Consider the following 20,947-nt stretch of genomic DNA (forward strand, 5'->3'; position numbering starts at 1 on the left):
CATATGAATGTCGTGATCTGCAGACATGAGGGAAAGGCACCTTCTCTTCTCCTCACATTGGTCAGTCATGCTGTGGCTGTCTTCCTACTGCATAAGGAGCAAGTCCTGACAAAAAGGGAGTCAGTGTTTGTTGTGTATTGGCTATTTCCCACCATAATGCTTTTGGGTTTTTCTTTCACCTGACAGAAGAGTTTTCAGCCAAGAACTGGCTCAGATATTAATCCAGTTACCCACAGAGAATGCTCTTGCTTTAACAGGATGATGTCAGGAAAATGTTTAGCCTGCTGTTCCTTATTTTCAGGACCAATTTATGGAAGTGATAAAGAGCTAAACGTACCAGTGACAGCAAAGGAAACTGCTGGTAATTGGTACTTCCAACAAAACAGCTTCACAGAGCCCTGCCACTTGTATCAGCTCAAGTTCAACTTCTTGTCAAGGAGCCTTACAAAGACAGAACCTGATAGCAACAAGGTCAGTTAACAAGATGGAAAAACCTGGAGCGAGGATCAGAGGAACAGGCAAGGATAAGAATCAGGTTCTCGATACTCCCACACTTCAAAAGAAAACATACAACTGCACATGTTTATGTTTATTTCTCTGTGTTAGCTACCAAGACCTTTCCCAGCCAAAGCAAAAGGGCGCACAGGGCTGGAGCGCAGAACTGCAGCCTGCTGACACACATCCATCCAACTCTGAGAGCAAATGCTCTCACCACCAAATAAAGTACCTGCTAAACTCTCTACAAGACATTTCAGCCTTGGTATGGTCAGTCCAAAATGTTCATTCTAATCCAGTAAAAGTGCATCATTTATCCAGGTTTTCTTGTCTTTATGGCATTTCATCTGCACCCAGGAAAAGAGGCAGCCAGTTGTTCCAGTACCGTGCACCATTCAGCTAACCCCAATGCCCAAGCACCATCCAGCTCAAGCCAGCTCCCCCTGGAGGAATAAGACACTCTTATAGACTTAGATAGAAATCTATTGTACAGGACATTCTACAATATAGACCTACTTCAAAGTCACTCCAAAAAGCAACATAGTCCAGCCCCAACTCCATCCAGTCACATAGACTCCAAGACATTAAGTTAACTCCCTGCCAAATTTACTGCAAGCCATCTGACCATAGCATTTAGCCACAGTAAAGACAAAATCTATACCTTGCTACAGTCAGGCAAGCAGACAACTCTCTTGAAAACCTATTTATATCACTCAAGGAGATCAATGGAGAGCCCAGGCCTGGAAGCCAGTGACCTTGGATTGACACAAAACTTAAAGGCAAAAATTAATGGTGTCAACTCAAGAGACCACAGCTCTTATTTCAGAGGATTCAGAAGCTGGCCCTGCAGCTTACTGAGCAAGAAAAAGTGCTTCACGGGAGATGCATTTTTGGGAAATAGAGCAAATACTCTCCCACTGCTGGTACCAGGAGTAGAGCCACAGAGCTGCTTCTTCAGAATACCTCAATGGCTGCCTGTGCCACACAGACTGATCCTTGATGACAACCAAACCTCCCCAAGCCTGTCCTAGATGTCACCAGCTGTGGTACGACATCAGCAGTGGTGTTTCTGGAGGAGGGAAGCAGTGGCTGCCCAATGGCCTTCTGAGCAGGCACCTCAGGCTCACACAGACATGTTGGTGTGCCTCTGCTGTCTTTAACACCTCTTACTTCACTTGAACTCAACTAGGTTTAGGTAGAATTTGGAAGGGGACTCTTCTGATCATCTACTGCAACCCTCCTGCCAGAGCAGGGTCACCTACAGCAGGCTGCACAGGATGGCAGCCACCTGGACAGCCTATTCCAGTCCTCCACCATCCTCAACATAAAGAAGTTCCTCCTTATGTTCAGGTGGAACTTCCTATGTTCAAGTTTGTGCCCATTACCCCTTGTCCTGTCACTGGGCACTATTGACAAGACTGGTCCCATCCTTCTGACACCCACCCTCTAAGTATTTATAAGCACTGATAAGATCCCCCCTCAGTCTTCCCTTCTCCAGGCTAAAAAGCCTCATGTCCCTCAGCATTTCTTTGCCAGAGAAATGTTCCAGTCCCCTAACGATCTTTCTAGCCCTTTGCTGTACCCTTCCAAGGAGTTCCTTGTCCTTGAACTGGGGAGGCCAGGACTGCACACAGTACTCCAGAAGATCCCTCGCCAGGGCAGAGTAGAGAACATCTTTTGGGTGTACAGGACTCTGCTCTCTAACATGGCCAGGTGGGCCACTGGGATGCAGTCCCTGCAGTGCTGGCTATGACCTGCTCTTTCATTCCCTAGGGGACTCTTTCTTTGGAATTCTGATTACTACTATTCTTCTATTTTTCCTCACAGAGTGAAGCGCCAGGAGACAGATCCCCAACCTGGGACCAGTAGCTCCCAGGCGATGGCCAACACCAACCCATCCAGCTCTTGCAGCGGAGCTGGCTGCCACATTGCGGGCCGCTCCCCCAGACGTCACATCTGGCTGATGTAAAACACACATGTTTTGACTGAAGCTTTTTCTTTAAAATGCCAACATTAAAGGAAGGTTTGCTTTGTAAAACTGAAACTGTAAAACTCTTCTGAAACCCAATCTGGGGGATTAAAAGAACCACATGAAAAGGGATAAATATGACCTGGACATTTACTTCCTGTGCAGAAGTTCGCCGAACATGTGCCTCCCAGCCTGTCAATGTGAAACCAGACCTTCTGCTCTCATTTTCAGAAGGAAGAAAAATGAAGAAGAGAGGAAGACAGGAAATTCTGTAAACTGACAAGTCTTTTCTATCTCATGGCTAGTGTCAGAAACATTGCTTTCGTTACAGAGGCATCTCATACCCCTTCAAACCAAAGAGATACACAAACAGAAGTAAGAAATTCAGTCTTCACAGGCAAACTGTTCTTATTCATACTATATGGTAAAAGCTGGATATCTTTTATCTATATGGTAACTGGGAGTCAGTGGATTTCAGTGGGAGTGAGATCAGATCTAAAGATATTATGGACTTAGTCCAAGGATTCACTGCTGGTGCACAGAAGAAACACATGGATAGACAAACAGATCTTCAGTTAGTCAGAAAATGGCTCCCTTTCAAACAAATGCAAGATGTCTATTTCAGTACTGCCCACTTCAGCTATTAAAACTTAGAGTCGGGTTCAAAAAACCCCAACTTTAGCTAAATATGAGGAGACTTGAAAGGAAAGATAAGAAATCAGTTATGGATTCTCTGTATTTGTTTCCTAGGGTTTGAATCTTTTAAGGACATATAACATCTTTTCTGGCTTTCTTTACTAATAGTGAAATGCTGGAAGAATCCAAGAAGGGCTTAGGTTGGAAGGGACCTTAGAGATCATCTACTCCAGCCTCCTCACCAGGGGCCGGGACACCTCTCAGTTAGACTCAGGTGCTCCTGTTTATTTGCTTTTAATGTTTTAATTGATTAAGCCTGAATTGTTATTGGTACACTTGGCTAAGGCTCCACATCCCTTTTGTGAGACACAGACACTCAGTGGCCCCACACTATGGTACTTTTTTCCCAGATTCACTCTCTTCTTAACTAGGTTTGAGCTCTGAGAGGGAAAGTTTGCCTATGCTGCTTGGGACTCTGGGGTTTTCATTCCCACTGAAGCCTTTCACAACCTCTGTGATTATACAGAGCCGGTAAAAAAAAACCAAACATCCTTCTTTCTGCCTAGTCCTGGCCAAATTTCAAACAACACTTTTACAGTTCCAAGCCAGAATCAAGGCTAAAAAATAGATGTGTTTCAAAGCCATTGTTCAATGGAGAAAGAGCAGTTCCCAAGTCCTTTCCCAGTCAAAAGTGGACAGTTCCTCAGTGATTTCCAAGTCGGAAAGAGGCCATTTTATGAGGCAGAAAGCATCCATTTTCTGCCTCAGTCCTAAGCCAGAGAGGCTAGTGCCTGAGTCAGTTCCAGGGGGGAATGTCTGGCACCTTTCCAAGCTTGGGAGTGTTGCTATCACAGCAATTGTTTGGTGATGCCATCCCAATAAAGCTTCATTATGGTGTTCCTCTTTCTATAAACTTCAGTGCCCTCCAGTGTCCCCAGCAATCACTTATCTAATATTAGGATATTAAAAAATATGGAAAGATTTTAAAGAGACTTATTAAAATGCAATTAGCAGCCTGTACGACTTAAGCAGTGAGATTATTGTGAAAAAACCCACTTGATTGTGTGGAATGCCACGCACCTTGCGAGACAATAAACCTGCCAATCAAGGCCATTTTCAAATTAGGAAATTTTCATTCTTTCTTTACAGCCCCCTAAGTGGATATTAAACCTGATTATTAACCTCGGAGTATGGCGGCGGCCCCTGAGCCCGCAAGCTGGCGAAGGGAGGCTTCCGAACTGCCGGTAGCCCGGGCTGCCCTCCCCAGCTGGCCCGACAGCTCGCTGCTTTCTTTAAAGGGGCAGCGCTCACAAGCTGAATACGGCGATCTGAAAAGCCCGCATGGCTCCCTCGTTCAGAAGGGGGCAAAGCTCCAGATCCTGGCAGCTTGGCCCGCCGGGGCCCGCCGCAGCGCTCGGCCGCTGCCCGCAGCAGCAAAGCGCAGGTAAGCCTGCCCCCTCACGGCCGCGCCGAGGAGCTCACCGCCCGCACGCCCCGCCGCACCGCCTGGCTGCCGGCCGGCCTCGACTCTAGCTTAAAGCCATGCTCCTGGGCGAACACAAACCTTTGTCATACTCAGGCTGCTGTGCTCACATTCTCAGTGTGTTATTACTCCCCGTTTACGTTATTGCTTCCCTTGCTAAATGGAAACCCATGTCATTTACCTTGCCTCCCTTTCATTTATTCTTGTCCTACTGAGAGACAATCAGGGGTGGCACTTCCTGCTATTTGAATTTGCTGGCATTTTTATTTCGTCTATAAAAAGGCTCTTTCTCTGAGAAATTAAGTTGCATTACCTTGACAGGTTACTCCTTTTGCAGCTCTTTACTTTGCTGTCAAAGTGGATTTATTGATGCTTCCTGGATTCCTCTCCTCAAGCTTGCAAACTGGAAATGATGAATTCCCTGGAAGGCAGCAAGTTAATTCTCGACTTGAACGCTTTATTTTGGGATAAATGCAATCATTCAAGGGGAGTTGCTTAGGAGGGGGTAATCACTGATTCTGACTCCAAAGCAGGAGTGTATTTTAGCGTGTGGTTAACTTGAAGTATGTGCTTAAATTTACCTTTGCTGATCTCCCTAGGAGCACGCAGAGGCCTGAAGGTATGTACTTAGGCTCTTTACCATGTTGGTGCCAGTCTGCTTCACAGCAAGAACAGTCCAGACAATATCTAAACAGGGGGAAAGAGTTTTGAATCATCTAGGAGAGAAGCTATTTTACCAGCACATGTATCTCATGACTACAGCTCCCTCTGGAATCTGGCTATGGCACCTGGATCCACTTAGGCTTCGCATGGAAGCTATCTACACATCTTTTCAAAGTAAATAATCTGCCTGAGTTGGATAATGGGGGTTAGGAGGATGACAAATTGGGTTAATAAAATGTCAGCAAGAGCCAGGTTTTAAGTCTGGAATGAGTCACAAGTGAAACAAGTTTAGTGGCCAGGGTTCACCCTTGATCTTGAGTTGGTATTTGTCTACCTCACTGGGTAACCACAAGGGATCCAGTGTCATTCAGCAGCGTCGGCAATATTCCTGGGGTGGAGGAGAGAGGAAAAGGTCACTGCCTCTTTACAGCCCTGCCACATTTAATGAGAAGTGCTGAAGAAAGAGCATCCGCAAAGATGGCATTAGGCTTCCCAGGTCTTTGTGCTAAGAAGCCACTCCAGCACACCCAAGGTCTTCTGCTGTCACTGGAACTGGCAAATGTGCCTCCCCAAACTGGAGGAAGTATTTTCATGGCTCACTCATTAAGCTGGTCTGGGTGGGGAACGGAGTCGTTTAGAATGCTCATCAGGATGAACCGAATGTTAGTGATGTCTGAGGAGTTGAAGGCTAGGAGGGAATAATGCACAGCTGGTCAGTGCTGAGGCACACCAGAGAAGACATCTGGAGCTCGGTGTGGGGAGCACTGCAGGTCGATTAGTAGTTCTGCATGTAAGAGTCCTGAAAATAACTGGAGGTTGATGAGGTTTTGTTGGGTTTTGGCTTCTTGATGTTTTTTTTTTTTCTCTCCATAAACAACTAATCACTGCTAAGCAAAGTTTATGATGATTGGAACCACACTGGCAATCACAAAGAGAATTAAGGAGATGTAATGGACATATAATCTTTGAGTTTGTGAGATACTAAGTATATGGTAATGCCAGCACAGTAAATAACTCAGTTATTAACATATTCTAAAATTAGATCAAGCAAAAACAGCATTCACAAATACTGAGACAATTCCTGGCAGAGAAGAGATTACTGAAAAGGTTTAAGTGCTATGGATGGGTGCTTGCCAGGCTGGAAAGCAAACTTCCAAAAGCATGAAGACTTTGTCCCAGAAGCTGCCTTGCATTCCTTGATTAAGATCAGCTTCAAGAAAAGCCTCACCGTGGGTGCTGGCAGAGCCAGACACGAAACGAACAAGTTCTACCTAATGCCAAACCTTCCAGCTGCAGCTTTGACAGCAGGAACTGCCCTACAAGTCTGTGCTCCAGAAACTCACAGCACAGTTACACGAACAGCAAAGAAGCAGCAAGTCTGATCAGCAGCAATTCTAACACATTAGACGAGCCAGGTGAAAAAATAACCTGGCATTATGTGTAGCAGCTTATTGAGCAAGGTAAGTTTTGATCCAAACACTCCTGAACACAAAGGAAGCAAATAACCAGATGACACAGTTGGCTCCTGGGTTCTTCTCCACTCCTGATATCAGACATGGAAAATCTGAAATAGGAATAAGGATTTTGTTGTTGTTGTTGGAAGAGGGGAGAGGGAAGAAGACCTAAAGTACCCTTTCACTAGAAAAGAGCAGTTCCCAAATCTGGCATCTTGACAGCGGATATCTGAGCTTTCCTACCTCGAGCTGTGTTGCAGAATCCCTGCCCAACTCCTCATCTCCCCCGCTGCAGCTCAGCAGTCCCCTCCAGGTGTCAGCCTTGCACTTCACATAAGGTTTTGTTCCCTCCACCACATCTGGACTGAAGGGCTGCGGTCACCGGAGATTGCTGACAAGAGCTCTTCCGAGGTCTTAAAATATTAAATGCATTCCCTAATTTCATTGCAGGAAAAATACTGGAATATCACAGCCAGGGCTCCCTCAAAACTGTAAACCTGATAGCGTTGTGGGAGGGAAAGGATCTAAATGGGCCCATTAGCTCTCTGCTGCACCTGCCAAGAGAACTGCAAGTATCTGCCAGCCCAGAAACAGTTCAGGAGCCAGGACTTCCACTTGAGTTGTCTTTTTTTAGGATGCAATTGACGTGACTGTCCTTTCTTTGGCCTCAATTCCTAACTACTTCCCAAGATACTAAAAGCTTCTGCCCTCCTCTGCACTTCTGCACATAAATCAGAACAGAGCTGAGACTTTCTCAATTGAATCTCATGGTGGCAGAGCCACTGGGAGCTAGAATAAAAGCAAGCAGATGCAGGCCCATCACCTAAGCCTGCTCTGATTTTAGGGTTAAGATTGTTGGCAGTGCTGTTGTTTGGTTCAGGACTAGCACTGCAGGGAAGACAGCAAGTGGAGATAACTGGGCATGGTCAAACACATGAGCAGCTGTAGGATTGGACAGAGAGCCTGGATGGCAGGAGTAAGATTCCCTTTAGGATGATGCTGTAGTTTATGATACTGCTCAGGACTGCACAAATCTTTAGGCAGGCCAGTTTTTGGATGATTCTAAACTTCAAGCATGAGCAACAACACACAAGACTGTGAAAAGAGTGAAATCCTTTCACAGAGCAGGAAGGGAGTTGAGTGAAGGCTGAGATATGTGGTGTGAGTGGGGGAAGTTTGCAAAAATAACAATGTTTGGACCAGATTTAACTGTCTGTCAAACTCCTGAGTAGAAATTGAGTCTCAGCAAAGTCTGACCTAGCATGTTTTGAGCTGATATTCATGGATGAGAAACTGGACTGAGTTTGGAATATTTAATTCCTTTAGTGTAGGCCACTAAAGAGCAGTTGAGTAGCAACAATTTGCAGTAACTACTGAGCTGGGAAGACTTCAGACATGGCTACTGATGGATCCAAAGGTCTGTATCACATTAAGTACCATAAGACAACTGGAAACATGGTAACAAATGCAGTCTTCCACAAGGTCTTTCAAGAGGTCTGAGTGTTTTGAGATTTTTATAGCTGTTAGGAGCAAGTTTGCCTTGAAAGCAGGACTCTGGGTGGCAGGTGTCACCAGTTGTTCACTAAGAACTTCCAGAACGACCTTGAGGAGCCTGGCTTACCCCTCTACCTCACTTCTCCCACTGTTTGCCTACAGCATTAACTGGCCAGAGCTGGATTAATTGCATTATAAATGTAAGGGCACTAAGAAGACATGAAAAAAATCAGAAAGAGAAAGATAGAAGTCGATCACCTCTGGCAGTTTCAACTGCACAAAAAGTCCATTTAGTCACATCTGGTTGATCAGTAGCTCTCACCACTCTCATCAAGAATGACTTTCTGTTCTGTGAGCATTACTTCTCCCCTCTCTGCAGCTGTCAACTATTTCTCATGTAAAGGTCTTGCTCCTCTTTCAAGATTACCTGTATTAAGGCAAATTATGTGTTCTCTTCCTTTCCTTGTTGAAAGTCATTTACATGAAGGATCACAGAACTGAGATTAGAGATGCTGGGGGAGGGAATGCAGAAATATAGCTAAGATTGGAAATTTGGGTGGGCTTCAATTTATGGTGGACAGCCAAAGAACAAATGTCTGATGTCACAGTAAATCATTTATATTGCAAATGATTTAAAATAATGAAAACCCATATGCATTAAATTTTGCCCTGTACATCCATTTGACATATTTTAAGTAGACAAAAGATAGATTTTACATAAATCTTCAGTAAATGTACTTGGGAAAAATATCACCAGGCAGTAAAACCTAACCATTTTTAAAACACTCTTTGTCTTCTACTTGAGCTTCAGTGTTCATCTTTCAAAACCAGCAGAAAACTACCCTAGGCTCTCTGCCCACTCCTCAAAGGAAAAAAAACAAAGACAGAAAACTAAACTAAATGGCTTTTGAACAGATCCTGCCAAAATTGCCCTTCACACTGTTCCTGGCCTCACAGAACAGCTGCTACATCTTACCTAAGCCTCTGCTGGCTCTGCCTTTGAAGGAGCCTATCCCAAGCTCCAGTGTAAGCACAGCTGGTTGCATTTGGTGTTTCGGCTCTGTCACACACTGCCATTTCACAGAGCTGCAGCTCTAGCAAGGCTCCCAGTCTGTGGCTTTTGTCCTTTGGTTGAGGACAATCTGAGCTGACAGAAGTTCATGCTTTTTTATGCTTGGATTACAGTGTGATCCAGGAGAGGAAGTCTCTGAATCCCGGCTCCAGTACATTGTTAGAGGCAATAAATTCTTCTGGAAGATGCCTGGCACATCTTCACCAGGAACTGAGCTCTGGGAACTCACTAGGTACCTCTGAGAATCACAGGCAGAAATTCTTCCCAGGCTTTGCTGTGGATGGTCCAGAAAGGCAAGGGAGGTGACTTGCAGATGGTTTGATGTGATTCTGCCAAACAAAACAAAATGAAGTTAGTTTTGCATTCTCTGCTACCAGATGCAAACATTTGACAGTTCCCACAGGTACCAATCAAACATGAGGGTGCAGATGTCAGATACTACCCACTGCTGTGCTTTGAACCGTGATGGAACAGCTGCCAAATGACAGTAGCAGTCGGCACCCACCTGACAGCAGTAGCCAAGGTGCTCAGAGAGGACCTCTTGACAACACTGTTGAGGTTCTAAGTCCTGTCTAACATTCTTGGTTCCAAGCTTGCACATTGGCTGAATCTTGTGTATGCTGGGGCTGGGTTTGTTGAGTAGCAGCCAGAACACCACACCTGGCTGGCCCCATTCAATCTAATCACCCTTACTCTCAGATAAACTAATCACCTAACCTGATCCTTGTCCCACAAACACTCAGTATGTGTCTGGTGGCAAAAGAAGTAGCAGCAGCAGCTCTGTAGTGTGTCCATGAGGGAAATATGGGGAAAGTTTTTTTTCAGGATACATAGTAGGGCTAAAAGCATCCAGACATGGGCACTGAGTGTTCCCAGGGCTTTACAAAAGCCAAGCCTGTAAAAGAAAAATCTAACTTTGGCTGTGTTTGCTGAGAGGTTGCAAACCACAGCACCCCTTCTAGCCAGGTTAGAAGAGTCAAGGAAATAAGGACATGAACCAAAAGGAAACATGAAAACTGCCCCTTTAAGCAACAGCACTAAACCATCTCAGGTGGATGAAAACTGAAACACAGGCAATTAAAGTCTTGGCTTTACAGGATGATGGGGAAACTACCTGAAATATTTCAGGCACTATAATGAAGTCTTAGATGCTGTTTCAGCTCAGGGGATTAGGAGGAGTGTTGCTCTGAGAACCATGGACTAAGTGATCTTTTGGGGTACATGAGTGGAAGCTGCTTAGTTTGTTTAAGGGAAGCTTTTCTCTGGTAGTTGTTTCTAGACTGCTGGGTATTGGTAAATGTTTATTTTGGCCACTTGTTTGTGTACGGAAAACTGTGGCAGGTATTTCTGGGGAGGGGAAGAATGTCCCTGTGGAAGCAAATGTCCCTGTAGCTGTGAGAGCCCATTCAAAGAAAAAGGGGGGGAAATAGGAAATAACTATTGTACTGCTTTTACTGAGTGTGAATGGGTTTTCAGGGAGAGCTAGGAGGAAAGAAGTGCTCCTGATCCTGTTCCTTCAAGGGAGCATCACTTCCTTTTCTGGGATACAACACTCAAATGGCTTTAAATTACAAAGAGAAGTAAGCTAAGAGGTGTCCTGCTCCTTCAGGCAGCTGCATTCAAGGTGAGTTTTATTTGGTGCACATGGCAGAAAAGATTGTGCTTGGGCATGGAAGAGAAGGACAAGACTGATCAACAGGATCCAGAGTATGTAAGGGACTCAGTGATAGGGGTTTGTTGGTACATTTAGAATGAGAACTAGGACAGAGAATCAAATGTTTCTATTTCTCACTTTTCTGAGAACATTTGTTTCATGTACTGAGAGAGGAAACTCTGTTCATCCTTATTCTCAGACTACAGCAGGAGAAACCTGATGACGAAAAATAAAGAATTCCACTGAGCAAGGGTACAGAGCAAACCTGTTAACTCTTGGCAGCATCAGGCCACATTCTGATGAGTGACATGCCAGCACTCATTAAATCCCTCTGCTTTTCACTGCTCTATGACTAGAAACAGGCCCAAGCATTCCATGTTTTTCAGTACCCAAAGTTGTTGGTGTGGGTTTTTTTAACCTGAGGTTTTATTTAGATGCCCACTGATACTGTTTTTCATCCCAAGTGCTTTTGGGAAGGTGAACAGACGATTGTTACACTGAATTTGCTTGTACCCATGAGCACACTTAACCTACAGCAGCAAATAGTTATCGTATTGCATTTGGTTTTGTGCCTGTGGGCACACTTAAGTCAATATCCATGATGGCTAGCACCACGGTAATGCTTTTGTCTGCACCCCTGGGCACTCCCAATTGCCAGTGCCTGGGAACTGGTGAACTAACTAGCTGTATGCCCACCGCTGCAGTTACTTTCGAGAGCAAGACTACTGTTAATTGCTTAACTTTAATCATAATGCAAAATAACAGAAGGAAAGTGCTGCCAACATCCCAGTTGCTAAAGCTGAGGAACAAGCTCTTGGGGCAGAAGTCTCTGTTGTGGACAACTGCCCTTCTTTCCCTGCTTGTTTTACAGCCAGCAAGCTGCACGGAGCTCATTGCTCTCTCTATGATTTTACCTGCGTGAAACCTAGTTAAGGGCTGATGCTTACTCTGCTCATTAGTGAAATTACCTCCAGATGATTTGGTAGATAGAGGTCACTCTGGCTGAATGCCACCACAACCTCTTCAAATAGCCTGATTGCTTAAGGATTGCTTTGACTCAAAATGGTGCAGTAGGTAATGTTGACACACTGCAATTACTGCTCAGTCCTCCCGGCGTGTTCAGACAATGCTGACTGCCTCAGTGCTGACTTGGCAACCCCAGAACTGGATTTGGGCTGTGCACTGCAGATGACTAGAAAATGTAGGAATTTCAGGAGAACACCTACATGGAGCATTTGCTTATCTTGTTAGCCTGTGTCTAGTCAGGTCCTCTCAGAACTCTGTTGAAAACTGGTAATTAAATGATAAGGCTGAGTTTAAAGTTACATGGGCATGGATGGGATGGGCTTCACTGGTGCTGGGAGCCAACTTCTGCAGCTGAAGAGATTTTAAGTGAGAGTCTTAAATACTCATCACAAGACGATACATGGGACTGGATTAGTCCTTCCTAGCAGTAAGGTAATCTTTCTTTACTAAAAAGATGTGGGGTTCTTCCTTTTTAGGAGAGTGATGCAAGGAAGGTCAAGCTAGATGGGCACTGGGAACATGGCCCACACATGGACTGGATGAGCCACAAAGGCAGAAATGAGGAGAAAGGAGAAGGGAAAAGGTTTTAGGAATTCTTTTCCTTGTATTAGTTTGGTAGAGTCCACTGAGCTGGTCAGAGGAAGCTCTGTAGTGCACTTATTTTCCAAGTGATAATGGCAGGCAGGACTTTACAGCTCTGTTAATGACAACCCTGTGTGGCTTCCTGTTCAAACACAGCTCGTAATGAAAACTGATTGTATTACAGATGTCTATGGTGTAACTTGCAACTAATGTGACTGTGATTGATGGACCAGATAAGCTTATTATTGAAGTATCAGAATAAAATAACCTGGAGATGCGGAATGGCAATTATCCAGATATGAAGTGATTTAAACTGTACAACCATTACTAATTTATAACTTTATAGCATTAGCACTGCAAAGTAAAGAAACCTGGAGTGTTATGCAGATGGCTAACCTTGTAAAAGGAACCAGACCAGGTGGAATGCCACATTCCTGCCACTGTTGTTCTTGTCCTCTGCACACCGTTGCGTAAGGTACATGAGCAGAGAAGGCTCAGCACAGCAGCCTCGCTTGCAGCTCCTCCTGTGACTGCAGCTCAGGAAAACGTGTGAGGATAGGCCCGTGTGAGTATGTCTGGGTTTGAGTCACAAAAGTGGCAGCAAAAACCTGAGTGTCCCTTAGCCATAATGGCTTTGGAGTTCAGAACTTTGTAATGCTGTGTAATGAGATTTAACCAGTAAGTCTCTCCATTAAGTAAGGGGAGATTTGGTCCAGAGAGGATTAAGCCATGTTACAGCAAGCACTTAGTAGGTATTAAAGGACAGGGCTACAACTACCAGCTTTTTTGAACATCTAGCACTCCTTGTATAAAGTCAGAGCAGGGGAGAGAATGGAGACATGAAAAATAAACCCAACCAAATATCCAGAAGAAATAAGACCTCATGTTTTGAGTGATGAACCTGTTGTTGAGGAAGGAAAGGAGGGTGTCAAGACACTAAATATTATATACATTACTGAGCCGCCATGAAACTGTCTGCATCAGTCAGCCTGGTTAATCAAGTTCTTCCAAGGTCCTCAGGGAATGCCTGCAGGAGGCATGTGGGATCAGCCCTTCCTCTCAAGCAAAGAACGATGCTGTACAAGTGGCAACATGTCTGAACTGCAATCACTCACTCAAGTCGTTTAGCAAGAGGTTTCCCTCCTGCACCAGTGTTACTTAATCGCAAGCATTTCCAGCCTGATGCTCAAGATACCGCGGCGACTGCCCTCCCTCCTCAGCCTCTCTACCGTTATCCTGTGACAAAGCGATCTTGAAGTGCTTGTGGTGTCTCCTCCTGCCCAACTGAAGGAGCTCTCGAACACCTAATGATCATTCACAGCAGACTTCTCCCAGTGACGAGGACCCCTCATCTCCCCGACTACAGCTTCTGTGTTCAGGGGTGTTAGCGTGAGGGAACGATTTGTTTTTAACCTTAAGTCTTTTTTGGGCTACAAACCAAGTGCGCACATTTTTGCCTTGCCGGTAGTGAGATGGGAGAGGGTTCCCTGCTCTCCGATAGGCCTTTCTGCACACTGGGCAGTCTCCTTCTCCCATGCACTCTTCCACAGATCCCTCGTCAGACGCTCCCCTGGGGCGCCCTGGAGACACTGGACTCCCCAGGCGGGGCCGAGAGAGCGGAGATGCTCGTCCCCAGCCGCCAGCACGGCCGTAGGGTCCCTTCCAAAGCCCAGCGCTCACCTTAAGCGACGGCCGCTGGCGGGAAAGCAGGCCCTCACACTGCCCGCGCCTCGGTGCCGCCGACACCCGCCGGGCCCGGGGGCTCCTCTGAGCCGGCCCAGGCCGCAGCGCGGGGTCTGGGCTCCGCTGTTATCTACTGGCAACAGCCGGCCCATCCCGTGCGGCAGCGTTACAGCAAGACTTGTCTCGGGACTGCCGAGACTCCCACCCCCCCGATGTATGTGCGTCTGAGGGAGAAAGTCGCCCCGGCGCCCCCGGCACACGTCCGGCCGCACCGCGCACCTCCCACCAGAGGCGCCCTTCCCAGCGGCTCCCGCGCTCGCAGCGCGCCCGGCGCAGAGGGGGCTGCACCACTGGCCCAGCCTCGGGTGGGGAGCGGGCACGGAGCGGGCTCTTCTTCACCCACTGCCGCCGCCCCTGCGCCTATCCTGAGCACACAGTCTGCGGCTGCCGGTGAACTCGGGCGACGTGTTGCCAAAGCGACTCTGGGGCCCACCGCGCTCCCCGCGGCCCGACGCGCTCCGCTATCCCCCCTCCCCGCTGCTGGGGATGGTTCGTCCCGCGGCCCAGCCCGGCCTCTGAGGGGGCCGCGGCCGCCATTTTGTGCGGCGCCAGCGGAGAGCAGAGGCCGGCGCGCGGCCGAGGCGGTGAGGGTCTCCCGGAGGCGCCGCTCCCTTCCGCGGCCGAGGCGGTGAGGGTCTCCCGGAGGCGCCGCTCCCTTCCGCGGCCGAGGCGGTGAGGGTCTCCCGGAGGCGCCGCTCCTTTCCGCGGCCGAGGCGGTGAGGGTCTCCCGGAGGCGCCGCTCCTTTCCGCGGCCGAGGCGGTGAGGGTCTCCCGGAGGCGCCGCTCCCTTCCGCGGCCGAGGCGGTGAGGGTCTCCCGGAGGCGCCGCTCCTTTCCGCGGCCGAGGCGGTGAGGGTCTCCCGGAGGCGCCGCTCCCTTCCGCGGCCGGTGAGCAGGGCGCAGCGGTTGAGCCTGGGGCCTGCGCGGGCTCGGGGCCGCCGGCGGTGCTGGGCGCAAGGGGCTACAGTGCGCTCGGAGGTCCCGGGCTTGGCCAGGCCCCGGCAGGCGGTGACGCCTAGGCAGCTCCCCACCGCCCGTCACCGCTCCCGGCACTGTCGGCTTTGGGGATTGCCACTGTGCTTCGGGCAGCTGTCGCTGCCAGGCCCTTCGCATGCTGCGGGGCAGGCCGAGGTGTCGGTCCGCGATGTGGTCCGACAGGGCCTGGGGCTTTGTCGCTAACGGATAACGTATCTCGGTGTAATAAACAGAGATGGGCTGAAGCGTTAAGGCTCAGAAGGGGAAGACCGAATCAAAGGAAACCAGCGATGGCTCATGCACGCATTTCCCTCTCTCCTGTACTTCAGTAACTGCCAGCAAAGATGTCGGAGTATATCCGGGTGACGGAGGACGAGAACGATGAGCCTATCGAGATCCCCTCGGAGGACGACGGCACCGTGCTGCTGTCCACCGTGACGGCCCAGTTCCCCGGGGCCTGTGGGCTGCGCTACAGAAACCCAGTGTCACAGTGCATGAGGGGGGTCCGGCTAGTGGAAGGCATTCTGCATGCCCCTGAGGCCGGCTGGGGAAACCTGGTCTATGTGGTTAATTATCCTAAAGGTTTGTCTCTGTTGTTTAGACTTTATTTTACAAGCTGGAGTTTTCAGTCAGGAGATCTTGAGAGGCTGGTAACTGAACGTGGCCTCAGCATTGCCCTTAAATTTCTGCTGTACAGCTCAGCAATTTGATACGTTTATCTGTCCTGCAGAGTAGATTTGACCCCACTCAGTTTTCAGATGTGCAGTAAGATTTGTAACTTTGTACTCAAACAGCACTGTAGTGACAAAGTCTTAGTTATCCTTTGAGGATTCACAGCCGTGTACAGACCTTCGAACGAAGAGTGTAATGGAATCTTTATGCACTCCCAGTTGCTTCTCTAGACATGGTTTGGTCAGAGCTGCTGTTAAATAGGAAAAGAGAAGTCTGACCAGTTTGTATCCCACATAAACTATAAAGGGAGGCAAGTAACTTGACAGTTAAGTGTTATTATAAATCCCTGCCTTCTCCATATCCTCACAGGACTCTGAATGTAACTTTATTAAATAAACTACTGCAGAACTAGGTCTGTCAAACTGCATTTTGAAGGAGAACCTAAATGTAGATTGCTGTTCTCTCCTTACACTTTTAGTGTTACATTGTAACAATGAGCTCCCAGCAGCTGCCACTTCTTTAGTCTACTTTTTCTTACCACTGTCTTGGGTTTTATACTGTGATTCACAGCTGAAGCAGTTCCAAAAGTTGAGGATGATGTCTGATGTGTTTCTCTGTATTCAGATAACAAGAGAAAAATGGATGAAACAGATGCATCATCAGCTGTCAAAGTGAAACGAGCAGTACAGAAGACTTCAGATTTAATAGTCTTGGGTCTTCCCTGGAAAACCACTGAACAAGACTTAAAGGAATATTTCAGTACATTTGGAGAAGTTCTGATGGTGCAGGTAAAATCCTTTTGCAGCTCATGCAAGGATGTTGGGAAGAAACCAGTTTTGTGACAGAGCCAGTAGAAAGGGAACCATTTTGAAAAGATCTGAAGCTGTCTCTTCTGGGTTGTGTTTTGTTGCTTGAGCTTTGTAGCTGCAGGCTGGTGTAGGTGCAGATGGCCAGGGATATTTGGGAGTGCTAATTCATGCAGACCAGCTTGATTTACATGACTCTTATTAGTTACTGCAGCTGAATGTGTGTTAATGTAATTTGAGATAGCTGTGATGGGAGTGTTTGGGAGGCTGGCAACTGCTTCCTGTCAGCAGTCCGTGTGGTCTTTACCTACCCTAGTCAGTTGGTCCTTAACAGGCCCTGTGTCACTTGTGTGCAAACTGTCAACTTCGAACTGTGTGGCTAGCATGGATGCCTAGGAACTTGGCGGCCTTGGCTGTCATGGTTGCCAAGCCAGGCACAAGGGCTTTTTGGTGGCAGAATCACACAGCCAGGTTGGAAAAGACCTTTGAGATCATGGAGTCCAACCTATCACATAACCCTTCTAATTAACTAAATCATGGCACTAAGTGCCTCATCCAGTCTCCTTTTAAACACCTCCAGGGACAGTGACTCCATCTTTGAGGGCAGCCCATTCCAATGCCAATCACTCTTTTTGTGAAGAACTTCTTAACATGCAGCCTGAACCTGCCCTGGTGCAGTTTGAGACTGTGTCCTCTTGTTCTGTCACTGGGTGCCTGGGAGAAGAGAGCAACCTCACCTGGCTACAACCTCCTTCCAGGAGAAGTCAGAAAACAAACCTGATTTGGTTTTCTTCTGTTTTCATGTGTGATGGTATCTTCCCTGTTACTTGTGTGCCTGCTGCACGCACGCAGCTAACCTCCTTGTCCCTTTTGGCAGTCATAGTGCTTATGCTGTTGATCTGGCTGTGCTATCACAGTTAATTTCTGTAGGCAAGGGTGGGCATACAGTGGGGTAATCAAAACCTTGACACTCTGCTTTCTTTACATCTTAGGTTAAGAAGGACATTAAAACTGGCCACTCTAAAGGCTTTGGCTTCGTTCGGTTTACGGATTATGAAACCCAGGTGAAGGTCATGTCTCAGCGGCACATGATCGATGGAAGATGGTGTGACTGTAAACTCCCCAATTCTAAGGTACTTCTGTATTTAATGCTCCTATTGTTTTTACCGCACACTTGAAGGACACTTTAGCAGCTGTTAAGCAGATGAACAGATCGGTAGTCCTGTTTTGGATGTGGCTTCAGTGTGAATGGACAGGACAAGTGAGGGTAGGGAAGGAAAAGAGGGAGGAGGTGGTGAGGAGGAAGCAAAGGAGAAGTGCTGGGAATGGCTGATAAGGTAGGGGAATGAAGTACAGATGGAAATCTGAAAATCACAGGTTTTACTGTCCAGCAGTGCCTGCTGAACTTGTCTGCCAACTTGCCTGCTGCATGAATAAATGGGGAATATAGCAGGAGAAATAACCTGGGGAGGATCAGGCCAAATATTTGAAGCTTCTGTTTATTTCCCATGTATATATGCTGTTACGGCCAGAAGTGTCCTGCAGTGGCTGTGTCACTGTGATCCTGTGTATTGCTCCTGTCTTCATTTTCTTGTGACCCTTCTCTATCTGTACCCAGATGCAGGCACCTTTCTTTTAAGTCTTTAACTTAAAAGTCTCAAACTTTGTGGTCCTTTGAAGCCAGATGAAAAGTGGCCTTGATCAGGACATAACTGTTCTGTAGGACAGTTCTGATTCTCTGTCTTCAACTTTCTCCAGCAAAGTCCCGACGAACCTTTGCGCAGCAGGAAGGTGTTTGTCGGGCGCTGCACTGAGGACATGACAAAAGAGGAACTCCAGCAGTTCTTTGCCCAGTATGGGGAAGTGGTAGATGTCTTCATTCCTAAACCCTTCCGAGCTTTCGCGTTTGTTACATTTGCAGATGATCAGGTATGTCTTCAAATATTTCAGCTTCCTACTTAGCCTGTGTTTGATAAAGCCTAGTTTCTAGACTACACATGGAACACTTGAAGCTCCACTCTTGAGAATTCCAGGGGGATTAGCTTGATTTGCTGGAGTGGATTATCCAAGGTTACGCTTCTTGGATGCCGCTGTGCAGATGGGTTTCTGCACTGCAGTTAGTGTAGTGGTGAATGCCAAGATAATCCCGTTCCAGTTGGATTAAGTGTATGCACGTGCTTCCTTTGCAAGGTAAACACCTGCTCAGAATCATGGGATTATTTTTGTCTTGTACTACTAACATTTTAAAAACCCCAAGTCTGCCACACATTTAATCAGTCCCTTATTTCTTATAGGTTGCCCAGTCTCTTTGTGGAGAGGACTTGATCATTAAAGGAATCAGCGTACATATATCCAATGCTGAACCTAAGCACAATAGCAATAGACAGTTAGAGAGAGGTGGAAGGTTTGGTGGTAATCCAGGGGGCTTTGGGAACCAAGGGGGGTTTGGCAACAGCAGAGGTGGCGGGGGAGGGCTGGGTAACAACCAGGGCAACAACATGGGTGGAGGAATGAACTTCGGGGCCTTTAGCATCAACCCTGCCATGATGGCAGCGGCGCAGGCAGCCCTGCAGAGCAGCTGGGGCATGATGGGCATGCTGGCCAGTCAGCAGAACCAGTCGGGGCCGTCGGGGAACAACCAACCACAAGGCAACATGCAGCGGGAGCAGAATCAGGGCTTTAGCTCAGGCAATAACTCCTATGGCGGCACCAACTCAGGGGCAGCCATAGGCTGGGGCTCAGCCTCCAACCCGGGCTCCAGCAGCGGGTTTAACGGAGGCTTTGGCTCCATGGATTCCAAGTCGTCAGGCTGGGGGATGTAGATGCAGTGGGCTCTGATACTGACTCTATGGTGGGAAATGAGATTTTTCTAACTCCTGGTAAGTATCCTGTAAATGACATATATGCTCCCTTTGTTCAGTGTGCACTATAGGCAGCAGTATTTTTGACATTTTTCTTTTTTTTTAAAAAAAAGCTTAAAAAAAAAAAAAGGTAAAAGGAGTTTTATAGGTTTTGTTACATTTTCTTGTTGGGATACTGAATGTTTGGAAGTGGACTGCTGTTTGCCCCCTAGGTGAACTAACACTACAAGTCAGTAGGAAAGATTTCTCCTGTAATACTTTATCCTTTGTTCCTGGCTACCTGAATTCTTTGCATGTTCAAAATGGAAACCATTGGTCAGAAACAGCATTCTCTCCCTCTTGTTTTTAATTTGATCCCACCATAAGACTCTCCGCGTGCCCCGGCTGGAGAACACGGTGTCCTTTTTGTTCTGGTTGTTTTGGTTTTGTTTGTTGTTTTTTGTTAACACTGTCTCCCCTCCATACTAAAGTACGATATGAAGGCTTCATTTAGTCTCTGCAGTTCATCTCATTTCAAATGTGTATGGAAGAAGCACTTCATTGAAAGCAGTGCTGTAAATATTCTGCCTTAGGAATACTTCTGTCTACATGCTTTCTCATCCAAGAATACTTCATCACACCGCACATGCTGCGTCTTAGACGGTGGGTGTTCCATTTTTATCCGCTACTCTTTATTTCATGGAGTCGTATCAACGCTGTGAACGCAAGGCTGTGAGATGGAACCAGAAGGCTGTTTGAACTTTTGAAACCTTGTGTGGGATTGCTGGTGGTGCCGAGGCATGAGAGGGCTGGTATGTGCGAGGTACAGGAGAGAGCGCATGCAGAGACCTGGTGGTGCATTCTGGGGTTTTATTTTCCTTGGCGAGATGTCTCTCAATCCTGTGGCTTTGGTGCGAGAGTGTGGAGAGCAATGGTAGCAAATCAAGTACGAGTGTTTCTGGCATTCGAAGGACATCCAGATGTGGAAGACTTTCAGTGGGTTTTACACCTAGCTAACTGATTAGTTGAATGTGTTACGTGAAATGAATCTTTGTATTTTTTTTCCCTTATGTCAACTGATGTGAATGATGTATGGTGTGTGTTCTTTTTCTGTTAATGATCTGTAAGTGTGGTAATGTGAACTGAAGATGATGGGGTTGGTGATGAGAACATTGAGCTTGTGGTGTGCTTTGCAGTAGCTCTTGCAGCAGAGATCACTAGCGAGCTCAGTGTTGCCTCTTCAGGGTGGAAGTTCCACTGTCTGTAAGATATCCATAAGAATGCTGTTTGCTGCAGTTTCGTGTTTGGATGCTTTTTATAAGATTTGTCACTGTAGGAAATTCTAAATAAAACTGATTTAAGTAATATGTGTCTTTGTTTTGCA

General features: G+C 47.0%; 1 protein-coding gene and 1 long non-coding RNA gene across 5 annotated transcripts; one reads left to right on the forward strand and one right to left on the reverse strand.

Annotated features, from left to right (window-relative positions):
• Positions 1 to 8,796: 8,796 nt before the first annotated feature.
• LOC135190663 (uncharacterized) lies at positions 8,797 to 14,664 on the reverse strand. The gene is made up of 2 exons (XR_010308600.1): positions 14,209 to 14,664; positions 8,797 to 9,595 (listed from the first exon to the last, which is right to left on the reverse strand). It is a non-coding gene; the product is annotated as an uncharacterized LOC135190663 (long non-coding RNA).
• On the forward strand, positions 14,503 to 20,056 carry TARDBP (TAR DNA binding protein). Of its 4 annotated transcripts, none has more exons than XM_064172283.1 (6): positions 14,503 to 14,855; positions 15,575 to 15,827; positions 16,542 to 16,705; positions 17,716 to 17,856; positions 18,482 to 18,652; positions 19,018 to 20,056. In XM_064172283.1, exons 2-6 carry the CDS (start codon positions 15,590 to 15,592, stop codon positions 19,543 to 19,545), a joined length of 1,242 nt encoding a protein of 413 aa, XP_064028353.1. In that variant the 5' UTR covers positions 14,503 to 14,855; positions 15,575 to 15,589; the 3' UTR covers positions 19,546 to 20,056. The 4 variants fall into 4 exon arrangements, with proteins under 4 accessions (XP_064028353.1, XP_064028352.1, XP_064028350.1 ...); XM_064172282.1 differs by lacking the exon at positions 14,503 to 14,855 and adding an exon at positions 15,008 to 15,075; XM_064172280.1 differs by lacking the exon at positions 14,503 to 14,855 and adding an exon at positions 15,030 to 15,119.
• The last annotated feature ends 891 nt before the right edge of the window (positions 20,057 to 20,947 follow it).

This window comes from Pogoniulus pusillus, chromosome 36, assembly GCF_015220805.1.
Source record: "Pogoniulus pusillus isolate bPogPus1 chromosome 36, bPogPus1.pri, whole genome shotgun sequence".
Lineage (NCBI taxonomy): Eukaryota > Metazoa > Chordata > Aves > Piciformes > Lybiidae > Pogoniulus > Pogoniulus pusillus.

Excerpts from the sequence above, each read along its gene's own strand:
- TARDBP (XM_064172283.1), top strand. The coding sequence starts at position 15,590 with ATGTCGGAGTATATCCGGGTGACGGAGGACGAGAACGATGAGCCTATC. Across the intron at positions 16,706-17,715 it reads GAGAAGTTCTGATGGTGCAG|GTTAAGAAGGACATTAAAAC; the intron begins GTAAAATCCTTT and ends TTTACATCTTAG. Across the intron at positions 18,653-19,017 it reads TTACATTTGCAGATGATCAG|GTTGCCCAGTCTCTTTGTGG; the intron begins GTATGTCTTCAA and ends TATTTCTTATAG.